Source organism: Piliocolobus tephrosceles, chromosome 12 (genome assembly GCF_002776525.5).
Source record: "Piliocolobus tephrosceles isolate RC106 chromosome 12, ASM277652v3, whole genome shotgun sequence".
Taxonomy (NCBI): Eukaryota; Metazoa; Chordata; class Mammalia; order Primates; family Cercopithecidae; genus Piliocolobus; species Piliocolobus tephrosceles.
The window spans coordinates 92,189,998-92,216,868 of record NC_045445.1 but is presented as its reverse complement, the minus strand read 5'-3'; the positions used below and the strand labels follow the sequence as shown (position 1 = coordinate 92,216,868).

Sequence of the window (26,871 nt, the reverse complement as noted above, 5' to 3'; positions counted from 1 at the left end):
TTTTTTTTTTTTTTTTTTTTTTTTTTTTTTTTTTTGCATTTGCTTTGGGTTATTGGTTATGAAATCATTGCCTCAGCCAATGTCTAAAAGGGTCTTTCCAATATTATTTTCTAGAATTTTCATAGTATCAGGTCTTAGATTTAAGTAGGTGATCCATCTCGAGTTGATATTTGTGTAAGGTGAGAGATAAGGATCCAGTTTCATTATCCTAGATGTGGCTAGCCAATTATCCCAGCACTATTTGTTGAATAGGGTGTCCTTTTCCCACTTTAGGTTTTCGTTTGCTTTGTTGAAGATCAGTTAGCTGTAAATATTTGGGTTTATTTGTGGGTTCTCTATTCTGTTCCAATGGTATATGTCCCCATTTTTAAAGCAGTATCATGTTGTTTTGGTGACTATGGCCTTTTAGTATAGTTTGAAATTAAGTAATGTGTTGTCTCCAGGTTTATTATGACTTATTACACTGAGGTATGTCCCTTGTATGCCGATTTTGCTGAGGGTTTTAATCATGAAAGGAGGCTGAATTTTGTCAAATGTTTTTCTGTGTCTATTGAGAAGGTCATGTGATTTTTATTTTTAATTCTGTTTATGTGGTGTATTACATTTAATGACACAAGTCATTAACCTGTTTCTATTAAATGATCCTTGCATCCCTGGTATGAAACCCACTTGTTCATCGTAGATTATGTTTTTGATATGCTGTTGGATTCAGTTATCTAGTATTTAGTTGTGGATTTTTGCATCCATGTTCATCAAGGATATTGGTCTGTAGTTTTTTATTGTTGTTATATCCTTTCTGGTTTTGGTATTAGGTGACACTGGCTTCATAAAATGATTTAGAGAGGATTCCTTCTTTTGCTATTTTGTGGAATAGCATCGATAGGATTGGTATCAATTCTTTGAATTTCTGGTATAATTCAGCTGTGAATCCATCTGGTATTGCACTTTTTTTTTGGTAATTTTTTTTTATTACCATTTCAATCTCTCTCCTTGTTATTGGCCTGTTTAGGGTTTCTAATTCTTTCTCATTTAAGCTGGGGGAGTTGTATCTTTTTAGGAACTTTTCCATCTCCTCTATGTTTTCTAGTTTATGCTAATAAAGGTGTTCATACTAGCCTTGTGTGATCTTTTGTTTTTCTCTGGTGTTGGTTGTAATGTCTCTTGTTTCATTTCTAATTGAACTTCTTGGATCTTCTCTCTTCTTTTCTTGGGTAATCTTGCAACTTGTTGTAATATCATAGAAAATGGTTTGGAAGAATTACTTCTTTTTATATATCTCTTGGCCATTTGGATTTCTGTTTGCAGAAAGCCTTGATAAAATATTTGGCCCTTTTTTTACTGGGTAGTTTGTTTTATCATTGGTTAATGCTTTGCTTGTCCTATTTAAGAAATATTTGCCCATCCAAAGCCATACAGATATTCTCTTATTTTTTAAAGATGCTTTATTCATTTTCCTTTGGCACTTAGGTTTTCAGTCTATTAGATACATGTTTTTGTGTAGTGTATGAATTAAGATTGAAATTTACTATTTTTCTATGTGTATATTGAGTTGTGTCAAAAGTTTATGTGGTAAAGGTTATACTTTCCCAACTGCATTGCAGTGTTATCTTTATTTTAATTCAGGTAACAGCAACAAGAGCAAGTGGGCTGGATTTTATTCTGTTTCATTATCTTAATCCTTGTGTCTATATCTACTATAACTGTAGTATAACTACAGGCTGTAGTATATCTGTACAATCTGTAATAGTATCCCTTTTTCATTCCCAATACTGATCATTTTTATATTTTTCTTCCTTTTTCTTGATAAGTGTTGTTACGCGTTCATCGATATTATTAATCTTCTCCACAAATAATCGTTTAAATATGTGCAGAACATGCAGGTTTGTTACACAGGTATATACGTGCCATGGTGGTTTGCTGCACCCATCAACCAGTAACCTACATTAGGTATTTCTCCTAATGCTATCCCTCCGCTAGCCCTTCACCCCTGACAGGCCCCGGAGTGTGATGTTCCACTCCCTGTGCCCATATGTTCTCATTGTTCAACTCCCACTTATGAGTGAGAACATGTGGTGTTTGGTTTTCTGTTCTTGTGATAGCTCGCTGAGAATGATGGTTTCCAGCGTCATCCATGTCCCTACAAAGGACATGGATGTCACATTTTCTTCATCATTGATGGAGAAAATAATCAAATCTTTCTATCATTCATGGGCATTTGGGTTGGTTCCAAGTCTTTGCTATTGTGAATAGTGCTTCAATTAACATATGTGTGCATGTGTCTTTATAGAAGAATGATTTATAATCCTTTGGGTATATAACCAGTAATGGGATTGCTGGGTCAATAGGTATTTCTGGTTCTAGATCCTTGAGGAATCACCACACTGTCTTCTGCAATGGTGGAACTAATTTACACTCCAACCAACAATGTAAAAGTGTTTTTATTTCTGCACATCCTCTCCAGCATCTGTTGTTTCCTAACTTTTTAATGATCGCCATTCTAACTGGCATGAGATGGTATCTCATTGTGGATTTGATTTGCATTTCTCTAATGACCAGTGATGATGAGCTTTTTTTTTTTCATATGTTTGTTGGCTGCATAAATGTCTTCTTTTAAGAAATGTCTGTTCATATCCTTCACCCACTTTTTGGTGTTTTTGTTTTCTTGTAAATTTGTTTAAGTTTCTTGTGGATTCTGGATACCAGATCTTTGTCAGATGGATAGATTGCAAAAATGTTCTCCTATTCTGTAGGTTGTCTGTTCAATCTGATGATAGTTTCTTTTGCTGTGCAGACACTCTTTAATTAGATCCCATTTGTCAATTTTGGCTTTTGTTGCCATTGCTTTTGGTGTTTTAGTCATGAAGTCTTTGCACATGCCTATGTCCTGAATGGTATTGCCCAGGTTTTCTTCTAGGATTTTTATTGTTTTAGGTCTTACATTTAAGTCCTTAATCCATCGTGAGTTAATTTTTGTATAAGGTATAGGAGGTGATCCACTTTCAGTTTTCCACATATGGCTAGCCAGTTTTCCCAGCACCATTTATTAAATTGGGAATCCTTTTTCCATTGCTTGTTTTTGTCAGGTTTGTCAAAGACTAGATTGTAGTAGATGTGTGGCATTATAGCTGAGGCCTCTGTTCTGCTCTGTTGGTCTATATATCTTTTTTGGTACCAGTACCATGCTGTTTTGGTTACTGTAGTCTTGTAATATTGTTTGAAGTCAGGTAGCATGATGCCTCCAGCTTGTTCTTTTTGCTTAGGATTGTCTTCGCTAAATGGGCTCTTTTTGTTCCATATGAAATTTAAAGTAGTTTTTTCTAATTCTGTGAAGAAAGTCAATAATACGTTGATAAGGATAGCATTGAATCTAGAAATTACTTTGGGTAGTATGGCCAGTTTTACAATTTGATTCTTGCTATCCATAAGCATGAAATGTTTTTCCATTTGTTTGTGTCCTCTCTTATTTCCTTGAGTAGTGGTTTGTACGTCAAGAGGTCCTTCACATCCCATGTAAGTTGTATTCCTGATATTTTATTTTCTTTTTAGCAATTGTGAACGAGAGCTCATTAATGATTTGGATCTCTATTATTGGTATATAGGAATGCTTGTGATTTTTGCACAGTACTTTTGTATCCTGAGGCTTTGCTGAAGTTGCTTATCAGCTTAAGAAGATTTTGGGCTGAGAGATTGTAGGTGATCAAGAAAGGCCTTATAGTTTCACTTAAGTCTTGAAATCTGGTTATCCATCTAGCATATTAAATTGTGAAATGTATTATAGGCAGAGGAAATGGCATAAACAAAGTTATAAATGAGCATTAAAATAGCCTGTTCTTTGTGGAAAATTGCAAACAATTTGTTATGGCTTCTGTTTAGGTATCAGGTTGCAGAGAGCTTTGTATACAAGTTAAAGGAATGTTGACTTTATCCTCTTAGCCAGTAGATTTTTAAATCTGCATTCTAACTCATCCTCATCCATATAGGCTCTGCAGGCCATTAGAACCATCACAGAAAGAGAGAATAGTCTAATAAGTAGGGACCATTTCTCCATCAGAGTAGCTCTGGATTTGCCTGTTTTATATTGAAGTTCTTAGTTGTACTCTATTAGGAAAAAAAATTCACTGCTTTTAAGAAAGCTAATAAAATTGTGAAACTACCACAATGAGATATAAAAAGACCTGAAAAGTATAACCAGGAGAAAAAATAATCAACATGCAGAGATCATGTCTTATTTTGGGCAGCTAACCTGAGTGTCTAACCTTTCAGGTGTGGTTCCCAACAAAGGTCAGTTTCCCATGGCTATGGGGGGCCAGGAATTGTTTCAGTGCACTGGTCCAATGTGCCGCTATGCTGAAGACCTGGCCCCCATGTTGAAGGTCATGGCAGGACCTGGGATCAAAAGGTATGTTCATTTATTTTTATTTCCTCAGACTCTTATCCTGACATTCATTCTCTCTTTGTTTATTAGTGTCATAGAGGTAGACTTTCCATCCTCAAGCAAAGAATTATTGCAGATTTTTATGAGAGAGCCTTTATATACTTATATAAGTGGATACCATGATTCACAAATTGGGAAGATGCCGTGTAAAAGTATTTTACTGAGAAAATACAAAGAGAGGCCTTATTTTGGGACGGAAACAGTGAATCTTTTTGTTGCTCATTTGTGAATTTGAGTATAAGGACTATGTGCACTTCAAGTTCAGCCTTTCTGATTCTTCTGCGATCTGTCACCATATACATACTTTCCAATCTTACCTAGGCATCAATGCTGCTTGGAAATTGGTTTCCATAGACAGCAATTTTTTTTTTTTTTTTTTTTTACGTTTTCTATAGCAGTGATTTCAAATTATTTCCATTTCCAGCAAACCTGTGATCTTCTCCTTTCCTTTACCCTCAAGTAAATACTCTCACATTTTATCTCATAAAAAAAAAATGCAATCTATATGTAACTTACTTCAGTTTCTTACCATCACATTTTTCTAGGTCTCCAGCATTCATTCTTTTCTCCTCTTAGAGAGGAGAAAATATCTTTCCATTTTTCTTTAGCATATAAGTAGTTTCAGATGCTCTTGATCTTATGTTCTCTTTTTCTCTCAGGTCTTTGTTCCATTACTTATCTCACCTTAGTATGACTTTAACCTCTCTCTCTCTCTCTGTCTCTCTCTCTCTCTCTCACACACACACACACACACTTATGCACCCTTCTCATTATTATTAAACATCCTAAGTGTCTCTCATCTTAAAATGATACAAAATTTTGTTAGCCCCTTATTCCCCTTAAGCCACTACTCTATGCCGCTTTTTGCCCCATTGCCAGACCATTTGTGTGAATTATTTATACTCATTGACTCTAAATTCTCACATTGCCATCTCATAAATGAATTCACTACAAACTGGTTTTTACCACCAAAATTATTCTTGCCAAGGTCCCTGATTTTTTTTTTTTTTTTTTTTGCATTTTTGCTAAGAATAATGACTGCTTCTCAATACTTACCATTCATTACCTCATTATAACTGGTGGCAGTATTGATATTACTCCATCATTATTGAAACAAACTCTGCCCTTGGCTCTTGTGATACAATCTTTTTTTAAAATTATTGCTAATTTTTGTGGGTACATAGCAGGTATATATATTTATGGGCTACATGAGATATTTTGAAGCAGTCATGTAATGCATAATAATCGCTTCATGGAAAATGGGGTAGGTATCCATCCCCTTAAGCATTTATGCTTTGTGTTATGGACAGTCCACCCTTTTGATATTGTTCCTTTTCCTTTCAACTGCCTTACTGGCTCTTCCTTCCTTTGTTCATCTCTTATGTATTGGTATTCTAGAAGGACCTGATTTACTTCTCTGTCTTCTTCCTACTTACCCTCTCAGAATGACTCCATCTACCCTTGCCACTTCAACCGTTTTCCATACACAGATAATGCCGAAATCTACCTCTTCAGCTCACTCTTTTCACTTAAGCTAGAGGACTGTCTATTTACTACTACAGGAAAACTGGTAATTTAGGATAACTGACACTCAATATATCTAAAACTGATACTATTTTTCTTCCAAGCTCCAGAAACCTGATCCACTACTTCGATTCTTGCCCAATCCCAGTGATTGGATGACCAAAATCAACCCAGTTGCTAAAGCCTCATATCTGATTTTTCTCAGTCATTACATCTAAGCAATGCTGAGTCATATTGAAACTACCTACTAATGATTTCTTACATCTTTATATATCTCTCCATCACCATGGTTACAGTTCTAGTTCAGGCTACAATCATTTCTAGCATTAACTGCTACCAAAGCATTTTGATTTGTCACTATGTCTACAATTTTGATGCATTTCAAACCATTCTCTCCCCTGCAGCTCAAGTACATTTTTAAAATGCAAATCTAAATTCTAAAAGTATAACACTGTTTCTGGCACACAGTGCTCAGGGAAAAATACTTCATTAGAGCTGAAGCTCAGATGTCAGGATTGAACTATTAAGGATATCTAAATAATTTGTTGACGTCAGTTTCCTTTTAATGCTCCACAGGTTAAAACTAGACACAAAGGTACATTTAAAAGACTTAAAATTTTACTGGATGGAACATGATGGAGGCTCATTTTTAATGTCCAAAGTGGACCAAGATCTCATTTTGGCTCAGAAAAAGGTAATTTTAAATAAAATTTGTTTAAGAATTATTTTTAGTCAAGGAGATGCCATTCTGAACCCTTTACTTCACTTTCTGCCAAATATTTCTGTGTAAGCATACGGAATTAAGGTTTTCAGAACAGTTATACTAAGCAATTTTGGGTGTAATTTTTCATGGTTATTTTAGATATTTTATTTTTTAGTAATGAAACGAGTACTTTGAAAATAAAGTATGATAAATCAAATAAATAAATTGCTCAGAGGTAACTGTTATTAATAATTTGGTATGCATCTATCCAGTGATTCTTCTATGCTCATGTGTAGATGTAAATTTTAGGTAATTGAGACAACATTATATATGCAATCATTTTAGCCTGAGCTTTATTTTAAAATACTCTTATAATCAGGTGAAATAATAAAACAAATTTGTCTTTTTAAAAGCAAAGGTTCATTTGGGAAAGAAGAATAATAAGGGGAACAGCCTTATCAAATTTTAAAAGTAATTTTTAAACTACTACATAATAATAATACAGATTATTACTTGGAAACAATGGAATTGTATATCTCAATCCTCAAGGGAATCAGTATAACAACTCACAGTAAGAATTAGGAAAGGGTCTTAGTGAAAGTCGAATAATCTCTAAATTAGAATCATCTAAATAGACCAAAAACCACTAGTCAAAATTGTTTTGCAATACTTATGAATTATGAAAACTAGAAGAAACTTAAGTGTGGTGGAAGATGGCTTTTATATTCTGTCTTTGTTTTGTGCCACCATGAAAAAATGCCTGTGACTCGATAACTTACAAAGAACAAAAATTTATTTCTCACGCATCTGAAGACAGGAAAGTCCAAGATCAAGGTGCTGGCAGTTTCAGTGTCTGGTGAGGGCCATCTTGCTGCATTCTCCAGAAGGGATAAACATGGCAGAAGGGTGGAAGAGACAGCTGCTAAGGCTGCATGAAGCCTTTTAACAAATGGCTGTAATTGCATTAACTAGGGGCAGCCCTCATGGCCTTATCACCTCTTAAGGGCCCCACCTCTTAATACTAACGCATTGGCAACACCTGAATTTTGGAGGCGATGCATTCAAACCATAGGTCAGGAGATCGAGGCCATCCTGACTAACACGGTGAAACCCCGTCTCTACTAAACAAAATAGAAAAAATTAGCTGGGCCTGGTGACAGGCGCCTGTAGTCCCAGCTACTCGGGAGGCTGAGACAGGAGAATGGCGTGAACCCAGGAGGCGGAGGTTGCAATGAGCCGAGATTGCACCACTGCACTCCAGCCTGGGAGACAGAGCGAGACTCTGACTCAAAAAAAAAAAAAACAAAAAAAAAAAAAAAAAAACAAAACGTAAGCACAGCATATGTGAATACATTACTGTGTTACTAGATTTGAAAATCATGTTATAAAATTATACATTTTTTTAAATCTATAGGTACAATGTAATTCATATAAAAACTCAGTGGATTTTTAAATTTCTTTTTGTAATGCTATGGTTTTTGATATTTTCATTGTATATCCTATTTTAGGTTGAACTCATTTATTCTGTGAGTTTTTAAATAGCACTCTTTGTGTTAGTATTAAAAGAGAAAAAGAGAAAAGTGAGATCTTCATAAGTTATAAACCCAGAAACAGAATTTCTTCCTATATTAACTTTTTACATGTATTGAGATAGCTTCACATATATGAAATAATAATATCTAAAAGAGAGAAATCATAGAAAATACTGTCAATAAAAATGATAGGGGATTATTAACCTTGTACAGGCTATAACCCATTATAAGAGAAATACCACCAGGGACATAGGAAAAGGAGAAAGGTAAATTATAAAAGAAGATATGTAAGTGAATAGTAAAAACACAAGAAATGTTAAGACTTACAAGTAATTAAAGGAAAAACTATAGAAAAATTAAGATACTATTTCTCGGTTGCTTGGGTTGATAAACCATAGAATGCTAGTGGCAAAGCAAATTGGTACTTTTCTGGGGAGCTGGAGGATAAATGCAAAATTATGAAGCCAGGTGCAGGAGGGAAAACGTAAGTGAATGGAAGTAAGTAAATTACTCGCATTGAACTTTTAGTCCATGTAAGTTGCTCTCACGGTAGAATTACCTCACTTCCTGTTCTGTAACTTAAGCAAAAATGTTAATAACTTAATGTACAGACTCTTCATTACCAAATTCTCTAGCCAATTTAATATTCTGACCCCAAACCCTTCCCTTTACAATATTAAAACGATATTTTTGCTGGCCTGAAATTCATGCGTATGAAAAGCCAATTTTCCTAAATGGGATTTTCACTTGTGATACTAACCAAGAGTGTCACTGTTACTGAAATTTTCTCTGCAGTCTCAGAAGTGACAATGTTGCAGACCTCATCACCTGTTGGCATCAGTAGCAGGGAGAGCTATCATAGAATAATTTAGTTTGAAATAATACTTTAAAATAGTCACCTGCTAAAAAAGAGACAGATTGAAATACATGTGAATTCATTTAGGAGTTTCATTTCATATTGGATAATTTTAGAACAGGCTCTAGTGAAGATTGGTGTATGGAATACAAGGATCTATAATACTGTTTTATGCTTTACCAGTTGATTCAATAAGATAAATTTTATAACCTCAATATTTTTCCAGAAACCATTTTATAAAATTCAGATGTCTATTTCTGATTAAAATTTAATTTTTGCCATACTATGTTCTTTTTTATATTATCTACATGAAATCCAGGGCAACCTCTTTAAAATATAAAATAAGGTAAGCATGCTAACCATCACCATTATTATTTATAGAAAGTATGCCAAAGAGAAATTAGAAATAAGAGGTGTGACTATGAAAAAAAGACAAATCAATAATTATTTATAGAATAAGATGTGAGTATATTCTTATAAAATGCAAAGAGTGCTATTTAAAACTCATAGAATAAATGAGTTCAACCTAAAATAGGATGTACAATGAAAATATCAAAAACTATAGCTAACATATCTATCAGCAATAACCAGATAAAAAGTAGAATGAGGAAAACAGAGAAGGCAAACAGAAAATCCTACAAAATGCCTGCAGACTCTAAAAATAAGGATGTAGAACCTACCAGAGAAAAATTACAGAACTTTACTAGGAGTCCTTAAATGAGTTTTGAATAAAAAGAGAAACTTAATTTTATAGCTTGAGTTGTTGGTGGATAGATCCCATAGCCGATATAATCGGTGTCACTGGGATTACAATTATCATTCCTTTTTATAATGTTCCTAGTCACACTACAAAATTCCATCACAGCGATAAAGGCATTTCTGAAACACCAACAGGCCTGCTGTTCTGTAATCTGTCGTTGTATAAATTAGTTTATGTCTCTTTGTTTCTGAATATTTTCTGAAAAGGAGGAAGTGGAGGAACATGAGAATGAGTGATGTGTGTATCTGAGGAGGGAGGAGATAAATAGAGAAAGACATTGTTACATCATTGGAGGTGGGGTAAGTATGTGTGCCACCTCCACCATTCCCAAGCTATTGTCAGAAAGATACCATGTTTTAGGACAGGATGGCTATATTTTATAGCAACTAAAATCAAATTAGCAATTTTTTATTATGGAAATTGAGAAAATATGTTAAGCTTCTCCCATCAGAATAAATAGACAAGAAGAAATGAAATTTTGATTCAGGAGAATAAAAATATTAAGGATTTAGTATTCCAGAATTTTAATATGGCATAATATATTTAAATATTTCTCTAAAGTTAGCAACTTTATATAGCAATTTGAACTTTATCCAGTTTCAGGTTCAATATAAAGAGCGAGCTTTTTTGATTTGTAGCAGAAACTCCATAGTTGCTAAGTGATGTTGGTCTGTAATTGTTTCTAAATCAGAATAAAAGGAAAGGAGTTAGGGCATCAAACTTTGTTGAGGATATTTTATAATCCAGGTCTTTTTATCATTTCTATATTTCCTAGCAACACCTTACTTTTACCTATTTTGTAGAAAAAGATACCAAGGCCTTGTGTGCTGTTGAATTCTTTTATTAGCAGATTTTATTTTTAGAACAGTTATATATTTACCAAAAGATTGAGCAGATAATACAGAGAGTCCATGGGTAGCCCCTCTTTCTTTCACTAGTAGTGTACATATTTCATGACTGATGAAACAATATTGATATATTATTTACTAAAGTTCACAGTTTACATTAGTGTTTATATAGTACAGTTTTACAGCATTTGACAAATGCATAATGGCATGTAACTATCATTACAATATCATACAGATTTTTTTTTACCACTCAAAAAACTTCTGTGCATCACTTATTTATTCATACATTCTCCCCACTCCTACTGGAAACCACGGATTTTTTACTATCTTTATGCTTTTACCTTTCACCTAATATCATATATTTAGAATCTAAATTATGTAACCTTTTTATACTTGCTTCTTTCACATTGAAATATGCATTTAAGTTCCCTCCATGTCTTTTTGTGGCTTGGTAACTAATTTCTTTTTATCTCTGAATAATATTTCATTGTAAGGATGTACCACCAGTTTTTACCCATTTACCTACTAAAGGACATCTTAGTTGTTTCAAAATATTGTAATCTTTGAACAAAAACTGTTATAATCATTTATGTGCATCTTTTCCATAGACATAAGTTTTCTATTCAATTAGGTAGTACCAAGGAACACAATATACTTTGCTTTGTTAGAAACCTTGAGATTGTCTTCCAAAGTGGCTTTATTATGGTACTTCAGAAAAGGAGAAGGAATTTCTTCTGCTTCTGTGGAATACCCTAATATTAGTACCCTTACACAGACACACACACACACACACACACACACACACACACACACACACACACACATATAATATATAATGACTAATATAAATGAAAGTTTGTACCCTCTGACCAACATAGCTTTATTTCATCCCCTCACACCACTCCAATTCCTGGCAACTACTGTCCTACTCTCTACTTCTAAGAATTTGACTTTTTTAGATTACATAAATAAATGATATTATAAAACATTTGTTTTTCTGTGTCTGGTTTATTTCACTTAACATAATGCCCTTCAGGTCCATCTATATTGTTGAAAATTGCAAAATTTTCTACATTTTTAAGGCTGAATAATATTTCAGGTCATGTATATACAACATTTTCTTTATCCATCAACACACACTTAGGATGTTTTCATATCTTAGCAATTATAAATAATGCCGCAGAGAACATGGGATTGCAGATACTTCTTAGAGATACTGATTTGAATTACTTATATATTACTAGAAGTAGCACTGCTGGATCATATGGTAGTTCTATTTTTAATGTTTTGAATGGCTGTACAAATTTACATTTCTACCACAGTGTACAAAGGTTCCCTTTTCTCCCTGTCCTCACCAACACTTACCTTAAAAAAAAATAATAGCTATGCTATTGGGTGGGAGGTGACATTTCATCTTGGCTTTGATGTGCATTCACCTGATGCTTAGTGTTGTTGATTTTTTTTTCATATACCTAGAGGCCAGTTGTATGTCTCCTTTGAAGAAATGTCTATTCAGGTTGTTTGCCAAGTTTTCAATTGAGTTATTTGTTTCTGATAAGTTCTATGAATTCCTTGTATGTTTTAAATATCAATCCTATGTCAAATATATGTTTTACAAATATTTTATCCCATTCAGTAGGTTGCCTTTTTATTTTATATTGTTTTCTTTGTGTGAAAATGCTTTTCAGTTTGCTATAAACCAATTTGTTTATTTTTGCTTTGTTAGCCTGTGCTTTCAGACATATATGCAAAAACTCATTGCCAAGACTAATGTTACAGAGCTTTTTCTCTCTATTTTCCTCTAGGAATTTCACAGTCAAGTCTTACATTTATTGTACTTTATTTTTTATTATTTTAGATTGAAAGGGTACTTGTGCATGTTGTTAAATGGATATATTGTGTAATGGTGAAGTTTGGGCTTCTAGTGTACCCATTATGCAAACAGTGAACATTTTATCCCATAGGTAATTTTTCAGCCCTCATCTACCTCCCACCCTTCCATAGTTTTGAGTTGCCAGTGTCAGTTATTTCTGCCTACTTGTCCATGTGTATCCATTGTTTAGTTTCCACTTATAAGTGAGAAACAGACTTTCTGTTTCTGAGTTATTTAACTTAGGATAATGGCCTCAAGCTAAATCCACGTGGCTGCAACTGTCATGCTTTCATTTTTTATGACTGTAGTATTCTGTGGTCATATATCACATTTCTTTATCCAGTCAAAATTTAGGTTTATTGATAAAAATTTAGGTTTATTTGATGACTGCTATTGTAAATAGTGTTGCAATAAACACAACACACAAGTTTAGTTGTCTTTTTGATATAATGAATTCTTTTCTTTTGATTAGTCAGGGGTGGAAATGCTATGCTGAATGATAGTTTTATTTTGGTTCTTTGAGAAACCTCCATGCTGTTTTCCATCGAAATTTTACTACTTTACAATATGCCAACAATGTGTAAGCATTCCTTTTTCTCTGCATTCTCACCAACAACTGTTATTTTTTACCTTAAAAAATAGCCATTCTGACTGGTGTAAGATGGTATCTTATTGTGGTTTTAATTTAAATTTCTCTGATGATTAGTGATATTGAGCACCTTTTCATAAGTTTTTTTGTAGCCAATTGCATGTCTTTTAAGAAATGTCTGTTCATGTTTTTTGCTCACTTTTTAATGTTTTTCTTTTTTTTCTTGTTGATTTGTTTTGGTTTCTTGTAGACTGTGGATATTAGACCATTTTCAGAGGCATAACTTGCAAATATTTCCTTCTCTTCTGTAGTTTGTCTTTTTACTCTGTTGATTATTTCCTTTGCTGTACAGAAGAAGCTTTTTAGTTTACATTCCATTTATGTACTTTTGTTTTTGTTACATTTGCTTTTGAAGTCTTAGTCATAAATCATTTCCCTCAATGTCAGAAGAGTTTTTTGTATAGTTTCTGTTAGGATTTTTCTTGTTTGAGGTCTTACATTTAAGTCATAAATAAAACTTGAGATCATTTTTGTATATGGTGAGAGAGAGGGGTCCAGTTTCATTATTCTGAATATGGCTAGCCAATTTTGCCGGAACTCTTTATTGCTACTCAATAAAGCAATATTTCATGTCCTTTCTTCACTGTTTATTTTTGTCAAATTTGTCAAAGTTCAGTTTTTTATAGGTATGTGGCTTTATTTCTTGGTTCTCTGTTTGGTTCCATTCTATGTCTCCATTTTTTTTAAACCATTACCATACTATTTTCGTTACTATAGCTTTTTAGTATATTTTGAAGTCAGATGATGTGGGCCTCTTACTTTTTTCTTTTTATGAAAAATTTATTTGGCTCTTCAGGCTCTTTTTTTGTTATATATGTATTCTGGAATTTTTTTCTAACCCTGTGAAAAATTATGTTTGTAATGATAGAAATTATATTTAGTTTGTAGATTGCTCTTGGCAGTATGGTCACCTTAACTAGTGATACTTCCAGTCCATGAGCATAAGATCTTTTTCTGTTTCTGTCATCTATGATTTATTCTATCAGTGTTTTGTATTTCTCTTTATAGTGATCTTTAACCTCCTTGGTTAAACATATTCCTAGTATTTTATTTTTGTAAATGGCTAGTGTAAATGGGATGGAATATTTATTTGTTTCTTAGCTTTAATGTTATTGGTGTATGGAAATACTACTGACTTTATTTACATTGATTCAGTATCCTGAAACTTTACTAAAATTGTTTATCAAGTATATGAATTTTATGTAACATCTAGGTTTTCTAGATATGTTATCAGCAAGCAGAGATAACATGACTACTTCTTTTTAAATTTGGATCCCTTTCCTCTGGGTAGAACTGCCAGTACTATGTTGAATAGGAGTGGTGAGAGTGGAGATCTTTGTCTTTGTTCAGTCCTTTATTTATTTATTTATTTTGGCAAAACTATTTCCTTTTATTCTGTGGAACGTCACTAAAGTAAATAGACATGATTTATGTTATTTGTACATGATGAGAATTAAGGCTGAAAATGACATCTGGGGAAATTCCTACCATTAGTTTCAGATCTCCTGGGCAGGGACTGACTCTTGGCTCCCTTATACTTCCTAATTCCCACTGGGCCTGAATAGACACTGGCCAAACTTTCAAAGTAGCTTCTTGAAGATGGATGATGATTGGTTTAGAATAATCCATTCACCTGTTCTGTTTCAGGGTCCAAATCAGTATCATAAAAACAGGGCCAGGTGGAGAGTCCATTGTGCTCACTGTTCCTACTAAAGGGTACAGAAAACCAGCCCCAATGCTGGCATTGATGTCGCAAATGGGCAGAACGAATCCTGTAGGAATACCTTTTTGCTCTGGTTTGTGAGACAAGGACAAATGTGTTTTGGCCATGCAGATGGGGAGATTCCCAAACCCCTGCTTTGTGTAGACTTCAGCTTTGTGTTGAGCTTGGGGAGTAATTCAATGTCATCTACTCCATAGATCTTCTGTGCAGTGATTCTGATTTTTATCCTCAACTGGGAGCTTGAGGTCATAAAGGAGTTGGAAGCTGCTGGGTGCTTGTGCTGCTCTCTGGATGGCCTGAGCCAGGGCTAAGGCAACTTTGCCCCCTTCTGCCCAGTGAGTGTACTTCATGGCATCAAAAGCCCCATGTTCTCTGGAAAGGTGGCTGACGAGGTCCAGCTCAGTCTCTGTATCCATCTTGAATGCATTCACGGCCACTACTACTGGAATTACAAACATTCTGCCATTTTCAATTTGTTTCTTCAAGTTACTGAAGCCTTTTTCAACCAGCTCTAGGTTCTCCTCTATGTAAGCCTTGGGAAGAGGCATTTCAGCAGTGACCACAGGGCCGCCCCCTGCATCTTGAGAGCACTGACAGTGGCAACAAGCACCACCACGTGAGGGTGGAGGCCGGAATACCGGGATTTGATATTAAAAAATTTTCCATTCCAATATCTGCTCCAAATCCCACTTCTGTCAATGCAAACCCTTCTGGGCCAACAAGCTTGAGTGCGATCCGGTCTGCAGTGATAGAGGAATTGCCGTGTGCGATGTTGGCAAATGGGCCGGCATGGACAAACACTGGAGTGCCCTCCAATGTCTGCATGAAATTGGGCTTGATTGCAGGCTTCATAAGCACTATCAATGCACCACCCACCCCCAGATCTTCAGCACTGATGGGCTCTCCTTTCTTACTGGATGCCACCACCATTTTGCTCAGTCTCTCTCTCATATCTTCTACAGAAGTGGTGAGAGCCAGGACAGCCATAATTTCACTGGCCACAGAGATATCAAACTGGGCCGTCCTTGTGTGACCTTTCTTTGTTGAAGTCTGTTGAATCGTGATCTTCCGCAGGAATCTATCACTGGTATCCAACACACTTTGCCAAGTTATGATTTCTGGATCAATGTCCAATCTTGCAAATCTGTTTATCTCTTCATCTGTCAGTGTGGTAGGGTCAGTCTTTTCAATGCCTAGTCTATTTAACCTTTGGATGTGGATGTCAGAGAACTTTCTCACTCCATTTACTGATGGCACCAAACGATTAAAGAGAGCCTTGTCTGTCTGGGGCAGTTCATGAAATATCTGAGCATCAATGGCCACAGCAATGAGGTTATTAGCTACAGTGATGGCATGGATGTCACCTGTGAGGTGGAGATTAAACTCTTGCATAGGAATGATCTGAGAGTAGCCACCTCCTGCGGCACCACCTTTTATTCCAAAGATGGGGCCCTGGGAAGGCCAAAAATGTTCTGGTAGATATGGGCACAAAGGGCTTGCACCAGCCCGATTGTAGTCGTGCTTTTCCCTTCTCCTGGAGTGTTGGAGTTATTCCAGTCACTACCCAATATTTCCCATCAGGCTGGTGCTTCAGGTGTTCTAGTGCTGACAGCAGAACTTTGGCCTTTGTTTCGTCATATAATTCTACCTCTTCAGACAGCAGACCAATTTCTCGAGCCAGCTTACCAATGGGCTTCAGTTTACAAGATCGTGATATCTCAATATCACTTGGAACAGGTGCCTTGAAGTTAAGGTTGTTATACTGATTCATACACTTTCCTGGCTTAAATTTCTCCAGGAAACGCTTGGTACTCTCTACTGTGCTCTGCATGAGCATTGCAACCATCATGGGCCTTAAGCCACCAGGAACAGGCTCTGTCGTATGCCACATCAACCACAATTTTTCTCCCATTTGTTTTTTTTTTATCATCTGGGACATAATTGATTCTATAGTCGATAACTATTGCCCCAGGTTTGATCCATTCCCCTTTAGCCATTTCAGGCCAACCAGTTGCAATCACCAGTACATCACCTTTATTTACTTCCTCATCCAGATTGGCAGTCTTGGGGTGGCAGGTGGTCACTGTGGCATTGTTCCACAGAAGCAAGTCATGCATCGGGGCCCTGACTATTTTACTGTGCCCAATCACCACAGCATGCCTTCTGGCAATCTGCACCCCTGCCTCTTTGATGAGTTCCAAGCATCCTTTAGGCATACAAGGAATGAAACAGTCATTTAGGTCACTTCTAGCAAGTGTCCCAGCACTGATGCTAGTCAATCCATCCACATCCTTTTCAGGTGCAATAGTATTGATCAATCCTTCAGTGTTAATGAAATTCTCTGAATCTAGAGGTAGCTGCACTATGAACCCGTGTATAGTAGTCTTCATTCAAAGATATAATATACTTGATCATCTTAGATTCTGTGGTTGTTCTTAGTAACTTAATGTCAGTGGCTTTCATCCCAATCTCTTCAGCAGCTTTCAGCTTCACATTATGTAAAAATTGGAATCATCTCTGTTGCCAACCTGTAATATTGCCAGGCCTGGTGTGAAACCAGGTACTTGCTCCTTCAACTGAATGACTTGATTCTTCAGTCTTGCCCTTATTTGGAAGAGATCTCCTTCCCGTTCAGGATTTCTGCTCACGCCATGGCCTTTATTAGTCTGCCCATGATGGACACCACCAATATCCTGTTCAGTTCTTAGGAGGAATGCTTTAACTTTATCCTCATTCAGTATGATGTTGGCTATGGATTTGTCGTATATGGCTTTTATTAATTTGAGGTGTATATTTTCAGTGCCCAGTTTGTTGTGAAGAAATGTTGGATTTTATCAAGTCGTTTTTCTTCATCAATTGAGATGATCATATAGTGTTTGTTTTTAATTCTGTTTATGTGGTTAATTACATTATTGATTTGCATATGTTGAGCCATCCTTGAATCTCTGGGATCAAACCCACATGGCCTGATGTACTGTTTGTTTTAATTCACTAGTATTTTATTGTGGATTTATGCATCAATATGCACCAGGTATATTAGCTTGAAGGGTTTTTTTTTTTTTAAATTCTTTCCTTGTGTAATATTTGTATCAGATGATACTGCTTTCATAGAATGAGTTAGAGAGGAATTGTTCTTCCTTGATTTTTTTGGCATAGTTTAAACAAGATTGGAACAAGTTCTTCTTTGTGTGTCTGTTAAAATCCAGCTGTGAATCAATTTGGTCGTTGGCCATTTTTGTTGGATATTTTATATTACGGATTCAAATTCATTACTTGTTATTGGTCTGTTTAGGCTTTCCATTTCTTTCTGGTTTAGTCTTGGGAGGCTGTATGTTTCCAGGAAGTATCCATGTTTTCTAGGTTGTGTCCATTATAGTCTCTGATGATCTTTTGTGTTTGTGATATTGATTGTAATGTCAACTCTATCATTTCTGATTGTGTTTATTTGAGTCAGCTGTCTTCTCAGTTAATCTAGCTGGTGGTCTATCAATTTTGTCTATCCTTTCAGAGAACAAACTTTTCATTTTAGAGATTGTATAATTATTTTAATCTTAATTTCATTTACTGCTGCTCTGGTGTTTATTTCTTTTATTCTGCTAGCTTTAGGTTTAGTTTTTTGTTTTTTTTTTTTTTCTTGTTATTCTAGTTCCTTGAAGTGAAACATTAGGTTATTAGTTTGAGATTTTTCTCTCTTTTTGATGAAGGCATTTAATGCCATGATTTTTCTTTTAATACTGCTATTGTTGCATCCCAGGAGTTTTGGTATGTTATGTCTCTATTTTTATTTGTTTCAAAAATATTATTTTATTTCTGCCTTAATTTCATTGTTTACCCAAAAGTCATTCAGGAGCAAGTTGTTTCGTTCCCATGTATTTGTGTTGTTTTGAGAGTTCTTCTTCATATCTATTTCTACATTTATCCCACTATGGTTCAATTAGATACTTGATATAATTATCATTTTTTCAAGTGTATTGAGCCTTGCTATATGGCCAAACATGTGGTTAATTTGGGAGAATGTTCTATACGGAGATAAGAAAAATGTATATTCTGTCATTTATATAACATTGTCAAATGTTATGTAAATATCTATGTGGTTCATTTGATCTGGGTTCAATTTAATTCCAGAGTTTATTGATTTCCTGCCTTCGTGATCTGTCTAGTATTGTCAGTGAGTTATTTGTGTTTCCCACTATTTTCATATTGCTTTCTATTTTCTTAGGTGTAGTCATATTTTTTTTGCATGAATTTGATCTTCCAGTGTAGCGTGCATAGATATTTACGATAGTTATATTTCTCATTATATAATGCCCTTCTTTGTTTTTTGTTTACTTCTGTTTGTTTAAGGAATAGCTTAGTTTTCTGTTCCATGTGTGTGATACATCTTCTTCCCCCTTTTGCTTTTTGTCTGTGACCAGTAGGTGGGTGTCTTAGGCAGCAGTTATTTGGGTCTTGCTTTTCCATCTGATATGCCAGCCTGTATCTTTTAAGTGGAGTATTTAGGCCATTTACATTCAATCTTAGTACTGATATATGAGGTTCTGTTTCTGTCACATTGATGTTAACTATGTGCTTTGTAGTCTCAGTCATGTAATTGCCATATAAGATCTGTAAGTTTTGCTCATGTGCACATGTGACATGTGCTTTTATGATGTCAGTGTCAGTTTTTTGTTTCCATATTTAGTACTCCTTTGAGCATTTCTTGTAGGGCTAGTTCAATGGTGATGAATTCCCTTACAATTTGCTTATATGGGAAATACTTTACTTCTTTTTCATTTATAAAGCTTAATTGGTGGGATATAAAATTCTTTACCGAGATTTTTTATTTTTCTTTTTCTTCACAGAGGCTGAAAACAGGTTCTCAATCTCTACTGGCTTGTTAGGTTTCTGCTGAGAAGTACACTGTTAGACCATTGGGATTTCAATCATAGGTGATTTGATGATTCTCTGTAGCTGCTTTTTTTTCTTTGTTTTTATTATTATAGTTTAAGTTCTAGGGTACATGTGCACAGCGTGCAGGTTTGTTACGTACATATACTTGTGCCATGTTGGGGTGTTGCACCCATTAACTCGTCATTTACATTATGTATATCTCCTAATGCTATCCCTCCCCTCTTCTCCCACCCCACGACAGGCCCCAGTGTGTGATGTTCCCCTTCCTGTGTCCAAGTGTTCTCATTGTTCAATTCCCACCTGTGAGTGAGAGCATGCGGTGTTTGGTTTCCTGTCCTTGTGATAGATTGCTGAGAATGATGGTTTCCAACTTCATCCATGTCCCTACAAAGGACATGAGCTCATCTGTTTTTATGGCTGCACAGTATTCCATGGTGTATATGTGCCACATTTTCTTAATCCAGTCTATCAAAAGGATCTAGAAGTAGAAATACCATTTGACCCAGCCATCTCATTACTGGGTATATACCCAAATAATTATAAATCATGCTGCTATAAAGACACATGCACACGTATGTTTATTGCGGCACTATTCACAATAGCAAAGATGGAACCAACCCAAATGCCCATCAATGTAGCTGCTTTTAAGATTTGTTTTTTCACATTGAACTTGGATAATCAGATAATTATATGCCTTGATGATATTAATCTTCTGTAGTATCTCACAGGTGTTCTCAGAATGTCCGGTATTTGAATATCTATAACTCTAACAAGATCAGGAAATGTTTCCTGAATTATTCCATTTAATATGTTTTCCAAACTTCTTACTTTTTCTTCTTCTCCCTCAGGAATGGCCATGCATTGTGGATCTCGTTTCATATCCCGATCATTGTCCCTCCCCCTGTACTTTCAGGCGATAGATAATTGGCTATTTCTTTACCTCCTGTTTTAGCCTAATTAGCATTTTAGTGAGCTCTCTTTACTACGTGACTGGTCAGGCATGAACTAAGTTGCAAGCCCCGTGTTTAAAGGTGGATGTGGTCACCTTCCCAGCTAGGCTTAGGAATTCTTAGTCGGCCTAGGAAATCTAGCTAGTCCTGTCTCTCAGTACCCCCTCTCAACAGGAAAACCCAAGTGCTGTTGGGGAGGTTGACTGATGATTGCTCTAACTGCCTCCTGCTGAATTGGGGTATAGTAGGGGTTGAGCAGTTGAGATTTTCTTGGGGGGGGGGAGCCTTGGATGTTATCAACCTCGGAGCATGGGCTAGCAGGCTGGTCCAGGAATCCACGGTACATCTTAGTCATGGACTGCATCTGGCGCTCCATTTGAAGAATGATTTGTAGTTTTATAGCTTTGATTCTGGAAGAGACAACAAGGAGGTTAAAGATACAGGGATTGAAATGTATGGCCTGCAGTGCAGGGGATTTGTATGGCCTGCAGTGCAGGGGATTATTTCTTTCGCACACTTCACAGGCCCCGACTATCTGCTTGATAGTTTCGAAAAGGCCTGATCCAGTAAATAATAATTTGGCCATCTGATGGGTGCTGTCAATGCTTAAGTGAAAGGTTTGGTGAAGGGTTTTAAGTAATTTCCATGGGTTAGCTGCAGGCAAAAGTATTTTCCCTACTTTGATGGCTAGTCATCCTGAGGGGAGGAAACTATGTCCTTGTGAGGTTCCCCATTCTATTTCTCCTGCTGAGTACTGCGGCTTGGTTTCCCAGAGGGGATTACTGCATACTAGGGGTCCTTCTATAAGCATTTCTTATGGAGGGTCCTGCCTTGCGGCTCTTTTGGCTTCAATATCCACTTGGCAGTTCCCTTCTATTTCCCTTTCCTTTCCTTTCTGATGACGTCAGCAGTGTAAGACTACCACCACTTTAGATTTCTGTGCAGCCAATAATAATCTCCTAATGGCTTCCTGATGTTTGATAGGTGTTCCCTCAGAAGTTAGGAATTCCCTTTCCTTCCATATTGCTGCGCGGGCATGGAGGACTAGGTAAGCATACTTAGAGTCTGTATGTATATTTACCCTTTTTCCTTCTCCTAATTTTAGTGCTCGAGTGAGGGCTATTAGTTCTGCCAGCTGAGCGCTAGTTCCTGGAGTAAGGGGATTACTTTCAGGTATTCCATTATCACTGGCCACTGCATAATCTGATTTTTTAAGTCCTTTTTCTACAAAGAAACTTCTATCAGTGTACAAGTTGAGGTCAGGATCAGTCAAGGGAACCTCTAGAAGGTCCCCTTGAGCGGCGTAGGTTTGAGCAGTTACTTGTTGACAGTTATGTTCTGTTTTTTCTTCATTGTCTGGAAGAAATGTGACTCAATTAAGAGTTGCACAAGTGCACAGTCGCAGCACTGGTCCTTCTAGCAATGAGTATGCCATTCACATCACAAGATGTCCATACAGTAAGATCTCTTCCCTGTGTCATTTTAACTGCTTCAGATACTAAGACTGCTACTGCTGCCGCTACCCATAAATAATGAGGCCAACCCTTTGCCACTACATCAATTTTCTTGCTCAGGTATGCCACGGGTTACAAGCTAGTCCCTCGAACCTGTGTAAGGACTCCTAGAGCTATTCCTGTTTTTTCTGTTACATATAAAGAAAAGTCTTGCCCTGTTGGCAAGTGTAACACTGGGACTTGGGTTAGGGCCTTCTTTAGGGCCTGGAAAGCTGCCTCTGCTTCAGTTGTCCATCTTAACTAAATGCTATTGGCTTTCAGAGTTTTCTTGATTAGTGTATATAATGGCCTGGCTATTTTCTGTACTGGGAATCCATATTTGGCAGACACCGGTTATACCAAGGAACCCTCTTAGTTGCTTTAGGGTTTTGGGATGAGGATAAGCCAGTACAGGCTGGATACATTTGTCACTGAGGGCCCTGGTGCCTATGGATAATTTTAGCCCTAAGTATTTAACCTGCTGTGAGAAGAGCTGAGCCTTTGTTTTGGAAACCTTGTAGCCACAGGTGGTGAGGGAATATAAGAGCACTTGGGTGGGGCTGGGTGCAGTGGCTCACGCCTGCAATCCCAGCACCCTGGGAGGAACAAAGCAGGCAGATCACAAGGTCAGGAGATTGAGACTATCCTGGTCAACATGGAAAAACCTTGTCTCTACCAAAAATACAAAAAAATTAGCTGAGTGTGGTGGCGGGTGCCTGCAGTCCCAGCCACTTGGGAGACTGAGGCAGGAGAATGGCATGAACCCAGGAGGCGGAGCCTGCAGTGAGCTGAGATTACACCCATGCACTCCAGCCTGGGTGACAGAGTGAGATTCTGTCTCAAAAAAAGATAATAATAAATAAATTATATATATATATGTGTGTGTGTGTGTGTGTGTGTGTGTGTGTGTGTGTGTATAGAGCGCTTGGGTGGCTTGATGGCACAAGGTTTCTGAATGGGTGACTAAAAGTAAATCATCCACATACCGAAGGACAAGAGTTTCCAGGTATGAGAACTGGCTCAAGTCTTGAGCTAATGCCTAGCCACATAGATGGGGTCTATCTCTGAACCCTTGGGATAAAACAGTCCAGGTAAGTTGAGACATTGGGTTTGAAGGATCTTCAAAGGCAAACAAGAATTGAGAGTCAGGATATACACGGATGCAGAAAAAGGCATCCTTAAGGTCCAGGACTGTAAACCATTCTGCTTCCTCTGGTATTTGGGAGAGCAGAGCATAAGGGTTAGGTACAGCTGGATATAGAGTGACAACGGCTTCATTGATAATCCTGAGATCTTGCCCTAACCTCCACTGTCTGTTGGGGTTCTGTATTCCTAAAATTGGAGTATTGCAGGTACTACTGCATGGTTTTACTAGACCTTGGGCTTTTAGGTCCTTAAAAATCTTTTAAAGTCCTTGTTGGGCCTCGGGTCTAAGGGGGTACTGCCTTTGATAGGGAAAGGAGGTGGAATCCTTTAGTTTAACTTGAACAGGATGAGCATTCTTTGCTCATTCATAGTGTCCTTCTCTTGCCCAGACTTCAGGAATAATTTCTTCCTCAAGCAGGGGACAACAAACGGGTGTTTCTTCTCCTATGTTCAGGTGTAGAATGACTCCTGCTTTTGCTAGAATGTCTCTCCCTAACAAGGGAGTGGGGCTTTCAGGCATAATTAGAAAAGTGTGTGAAAAGAGTAAAGTTCCCCAGTCACAACTTAGTGGCTGGGAGAAGTATCTAGTGACTGGCCTCAGATATCTAGGACCCCTCAGATAGTGACAGATCTGGAGGACAGTTGTCTGGGACAGGAGAGTAAGACTGAGAAGGCTGTGCCAATGTCCAGGAGACAGTTAACCTCCTGGTCCTCGATGGTCAAGCATACCCGGGGCTGTGTGAGGGTGATGGCATGGGCTGGCGCTTGCCCTGGGTACCCTCAGTCCTGCTGCTGGATCATCTGGTTAGTGGTTTCTGACCCAGAGGACCTTCATCCCCTGGGGCAGTGGGCCTTCCAGTGATTCCCTTGACATAAGGGACATGGACGAGGGGGTGGCTTATTTCTACTCGGACAATCTTTTTTAAAGTGTCCTTGTAGACCGCACTGGAAACAAGCTCTATTAGGCATTTGATTTGCCCAGCCTTTCCATGTTCCAGAGCCTCCAAATTCCACTTGCCTGAGGGCCATGACTAAAGCGGTGGCCTTTTTCTTATTTCCTTTGTCTCATTCCGCCTGCTTCTCCTGATCTCTATTATAAAAAACTGAGGTTGCCAAATTCAATTGAGTTTCTAAGTTTTTCTCCAGGCCTAAGGCAGACTTTTGAAGGGTTTTTCTAATGTCTGCAGCTGACTCAGTGATGAACTTAACCTTTAAGATTAGTTGGACTTCAATGGAGTCAGGTGACAGAGAAGTATACTTCCTTAATGCCTCCCAATTATTGAATACCCATTGTGTTTTTTTTTTTCTCAACCACTTGTGGGGAACCATCTATTGTCCTGTCCTGAAGGGAGTTCCTCCTAGGTCTGGTCAGACCTTTGTATGGTAATTAAGATTTAAATCACCTCCTACTCCAGAAAGGCAGTAGGATTTTCTTCCTTCCCTGTGTTATAGTGGACATTATTGAATAATTTATAGGCTTCTTCCTAGTTTTCCTTAGTCCTTCTAGCATGCAAGTTAGCAAATGTCTGTGGCACCAATCTCCATGTTCTGATTCTACATCCCAGTGAGGGTCTACACTGGGAACTGCCTGCTGGCCTGTGGGGAATTCTTCTCTTTCCTCTGTTGTCATCCTATCATTGAACTGACTGAGATACCAGAGATCACCAAACTCTCGGGCTGCAGTTATGGTGGCAATTCTCTCATTTGGGGTTAGTGTCTGATCTAGCAGTAACATTATATGTCTCCATGTCAGATCAAAGGATTGTCCTAACCCTTGTAAAACATCAATATAGCCATCAGGGTTATCTGAGAATTTACCTAGGTCAATTTTAATTTGTTTCAAGTATGAGAGGGAAAAAGGTACATACATTCTGACTGGGCCAAATTCTCCAGAATACATCTTAGAGGCGTTTTTGCCTTGGGGGGAACGTTTCCCATCTGAAAAATAAATAAATAAATAAATTAAATAAATAAATAAAAACAAAAAGAAACAAACAAACAAACAAAAACACAGGGATGCCACACCCCTAGTCATTTTCTGATGAGCATTTGTCTTACAGTGTCCTCTATGGTCCTAATGTTTATTCCTTTCCAGGGTGCGTAACCACCCATGGACCTCTGCTTATTGGATTATTTATGCCCAGTGATGTAGCAGTCCTGCACCTGTTTTCCCGCCTTTCTTGACCACAAAGAAAGGGGTCCAGGCTGCTGGATTCTAGTAGTCCTTTACCAGCGTGCCCGACATTGCCTTTGCACTCAGGGGTGAGTTCTAGAGCTGGGCTGGGTTCTTGAGTATTTCATAATAACTCAGTTGCCCAATCAAGATGCATTCCTACAAACAGTTCTTATGCAAATTCATTTCAGAGAGGGCATGGATAACCTTTTGAGTCAGGATTGAGATAGAAATTTTTGATTCTGTAAGTACTTTAAGGTTTGGCTGGGTGCAAACAGCTTGCAGGTTTGAGCAGACCAATTATTAGGCAATTTTCTTAACTCTGCTTCTACAAGAGTTTCCCTCAACTACTGAATACCCATTGTGTTTTTTCCTCAACCACCTGGGAGGAACCATCTATTGTCCTGTCCTGAAGGGAGTTCCTGCTAGATCTGGTCAGACCTTTTTATAGTAATTAAGATTTAAATCACCTGTTAGGAAATCTGCTGGGTTAAGGGAATTTTCAGTGGTTAATGTTAAATTATCTTTCTCTAACAGAATAGCCCCATACTTTAAGATTTTTGAGTTAGTAAGCTACCTTTTTGCTTTTTTGACTTAGGATAGTTCTGAACTAGTGAGGTGTGCTCACAATGAGGTTTCCTCTAAAGGCTAACCTTCTACTTTCTTCTGTTAGCAAAACAGTTGCTGCTACAGATTGAATGCATTTGGGCCATCAGCAGGTTCCTGGGTTAAAGACTTTTTTATAGGAAGGTTACCGGTTGTCAGTGGCCTCAGTGCTTTTGGGCTATGCCCTTGTTTACACTGACAACAAAGTGGTATTGGAATGTTATAGGGTCATGGATGAAACCTTCAGTTATCAATTATAGGTTTTAAATTCACCCTGGCTTTTAAAGAAATAGGGTACACTGTTTTGTTCTTTACTACTTCTGTCTTTCTCTTTCTGTCTTTCTCCTTTCTGTCTTTGTAGATGGATTTTGGAAACACAGTGGAAGGACGTTCACTTGTTGCCCCCATTTGCCACTATAGGAATATGTGCCTCCCTTTTATTTACTCAATTTGCTTTCATCCTGATCTATTATGTTGTTGTAGACCCAGTTCCAGTTGTTAAAGTACTGGGTTATCAGTTCTAAGGCCCTGGCAAGGGTGATGGAGAACAGGTCCCACACAACTGCTTGTGTCAAGAGCTGTATGCCTAAATTGGGAGGGACACCAGGGACAAGACTCCCTGGGTTCATAGCCTAGGGGCCTAAGGATGCAGCGTAGAGCTTCCTTAGATCCCTTTGGAGATACAACCTGCTCTAATACTTGGGAGAGGA

General features: G+C 37.3%; 1 protein-coding gene and 1 pseudogene across 3 annotated transcripts in view; one reads left to right on the top strand and one right to left on the bottom strand.

Annotated features, from left to right (window-relative positions):
* FAAH2 (fatty acid amide hydrolase 2) overlaps positions 1-10,258 on the top strand; it is a 116,054-nt gene extending 105,796 nt beyond the window's left edge. For 2 of the 3 annotated variants that reach the window (XM_023201583.1, XM_023201580.1), the window contains 2 exons: positions 4,264-4,399; positions 6,536-6,781. In XM_023201583.1, coding sequence (XP_023057351.1) covers positions 4,264-4,399; positions 6,536-6,749 — 350 coding nt within the window. In that variant the 3' untranslated portion in view covers positions 6,750-6,781. Of the gene's footprint in view, positions 1-4,263; positions 4,400-6,535; positions 6,782-10,016 lie in introns of those variants that run through there. The other variant, XM_026451746.1, reaches the window with a different exon arrangement.
* A 4,537-nt stretch (positions 10,259-14,795) lies between these two features.
* On the bottom strand, positions 14,796-17,556 carry LOC111535182 (annotated as a pseudogene).
* Between the last annotated feature and the right edge of the window lie 9,315 nt (positions 17,557-26,871).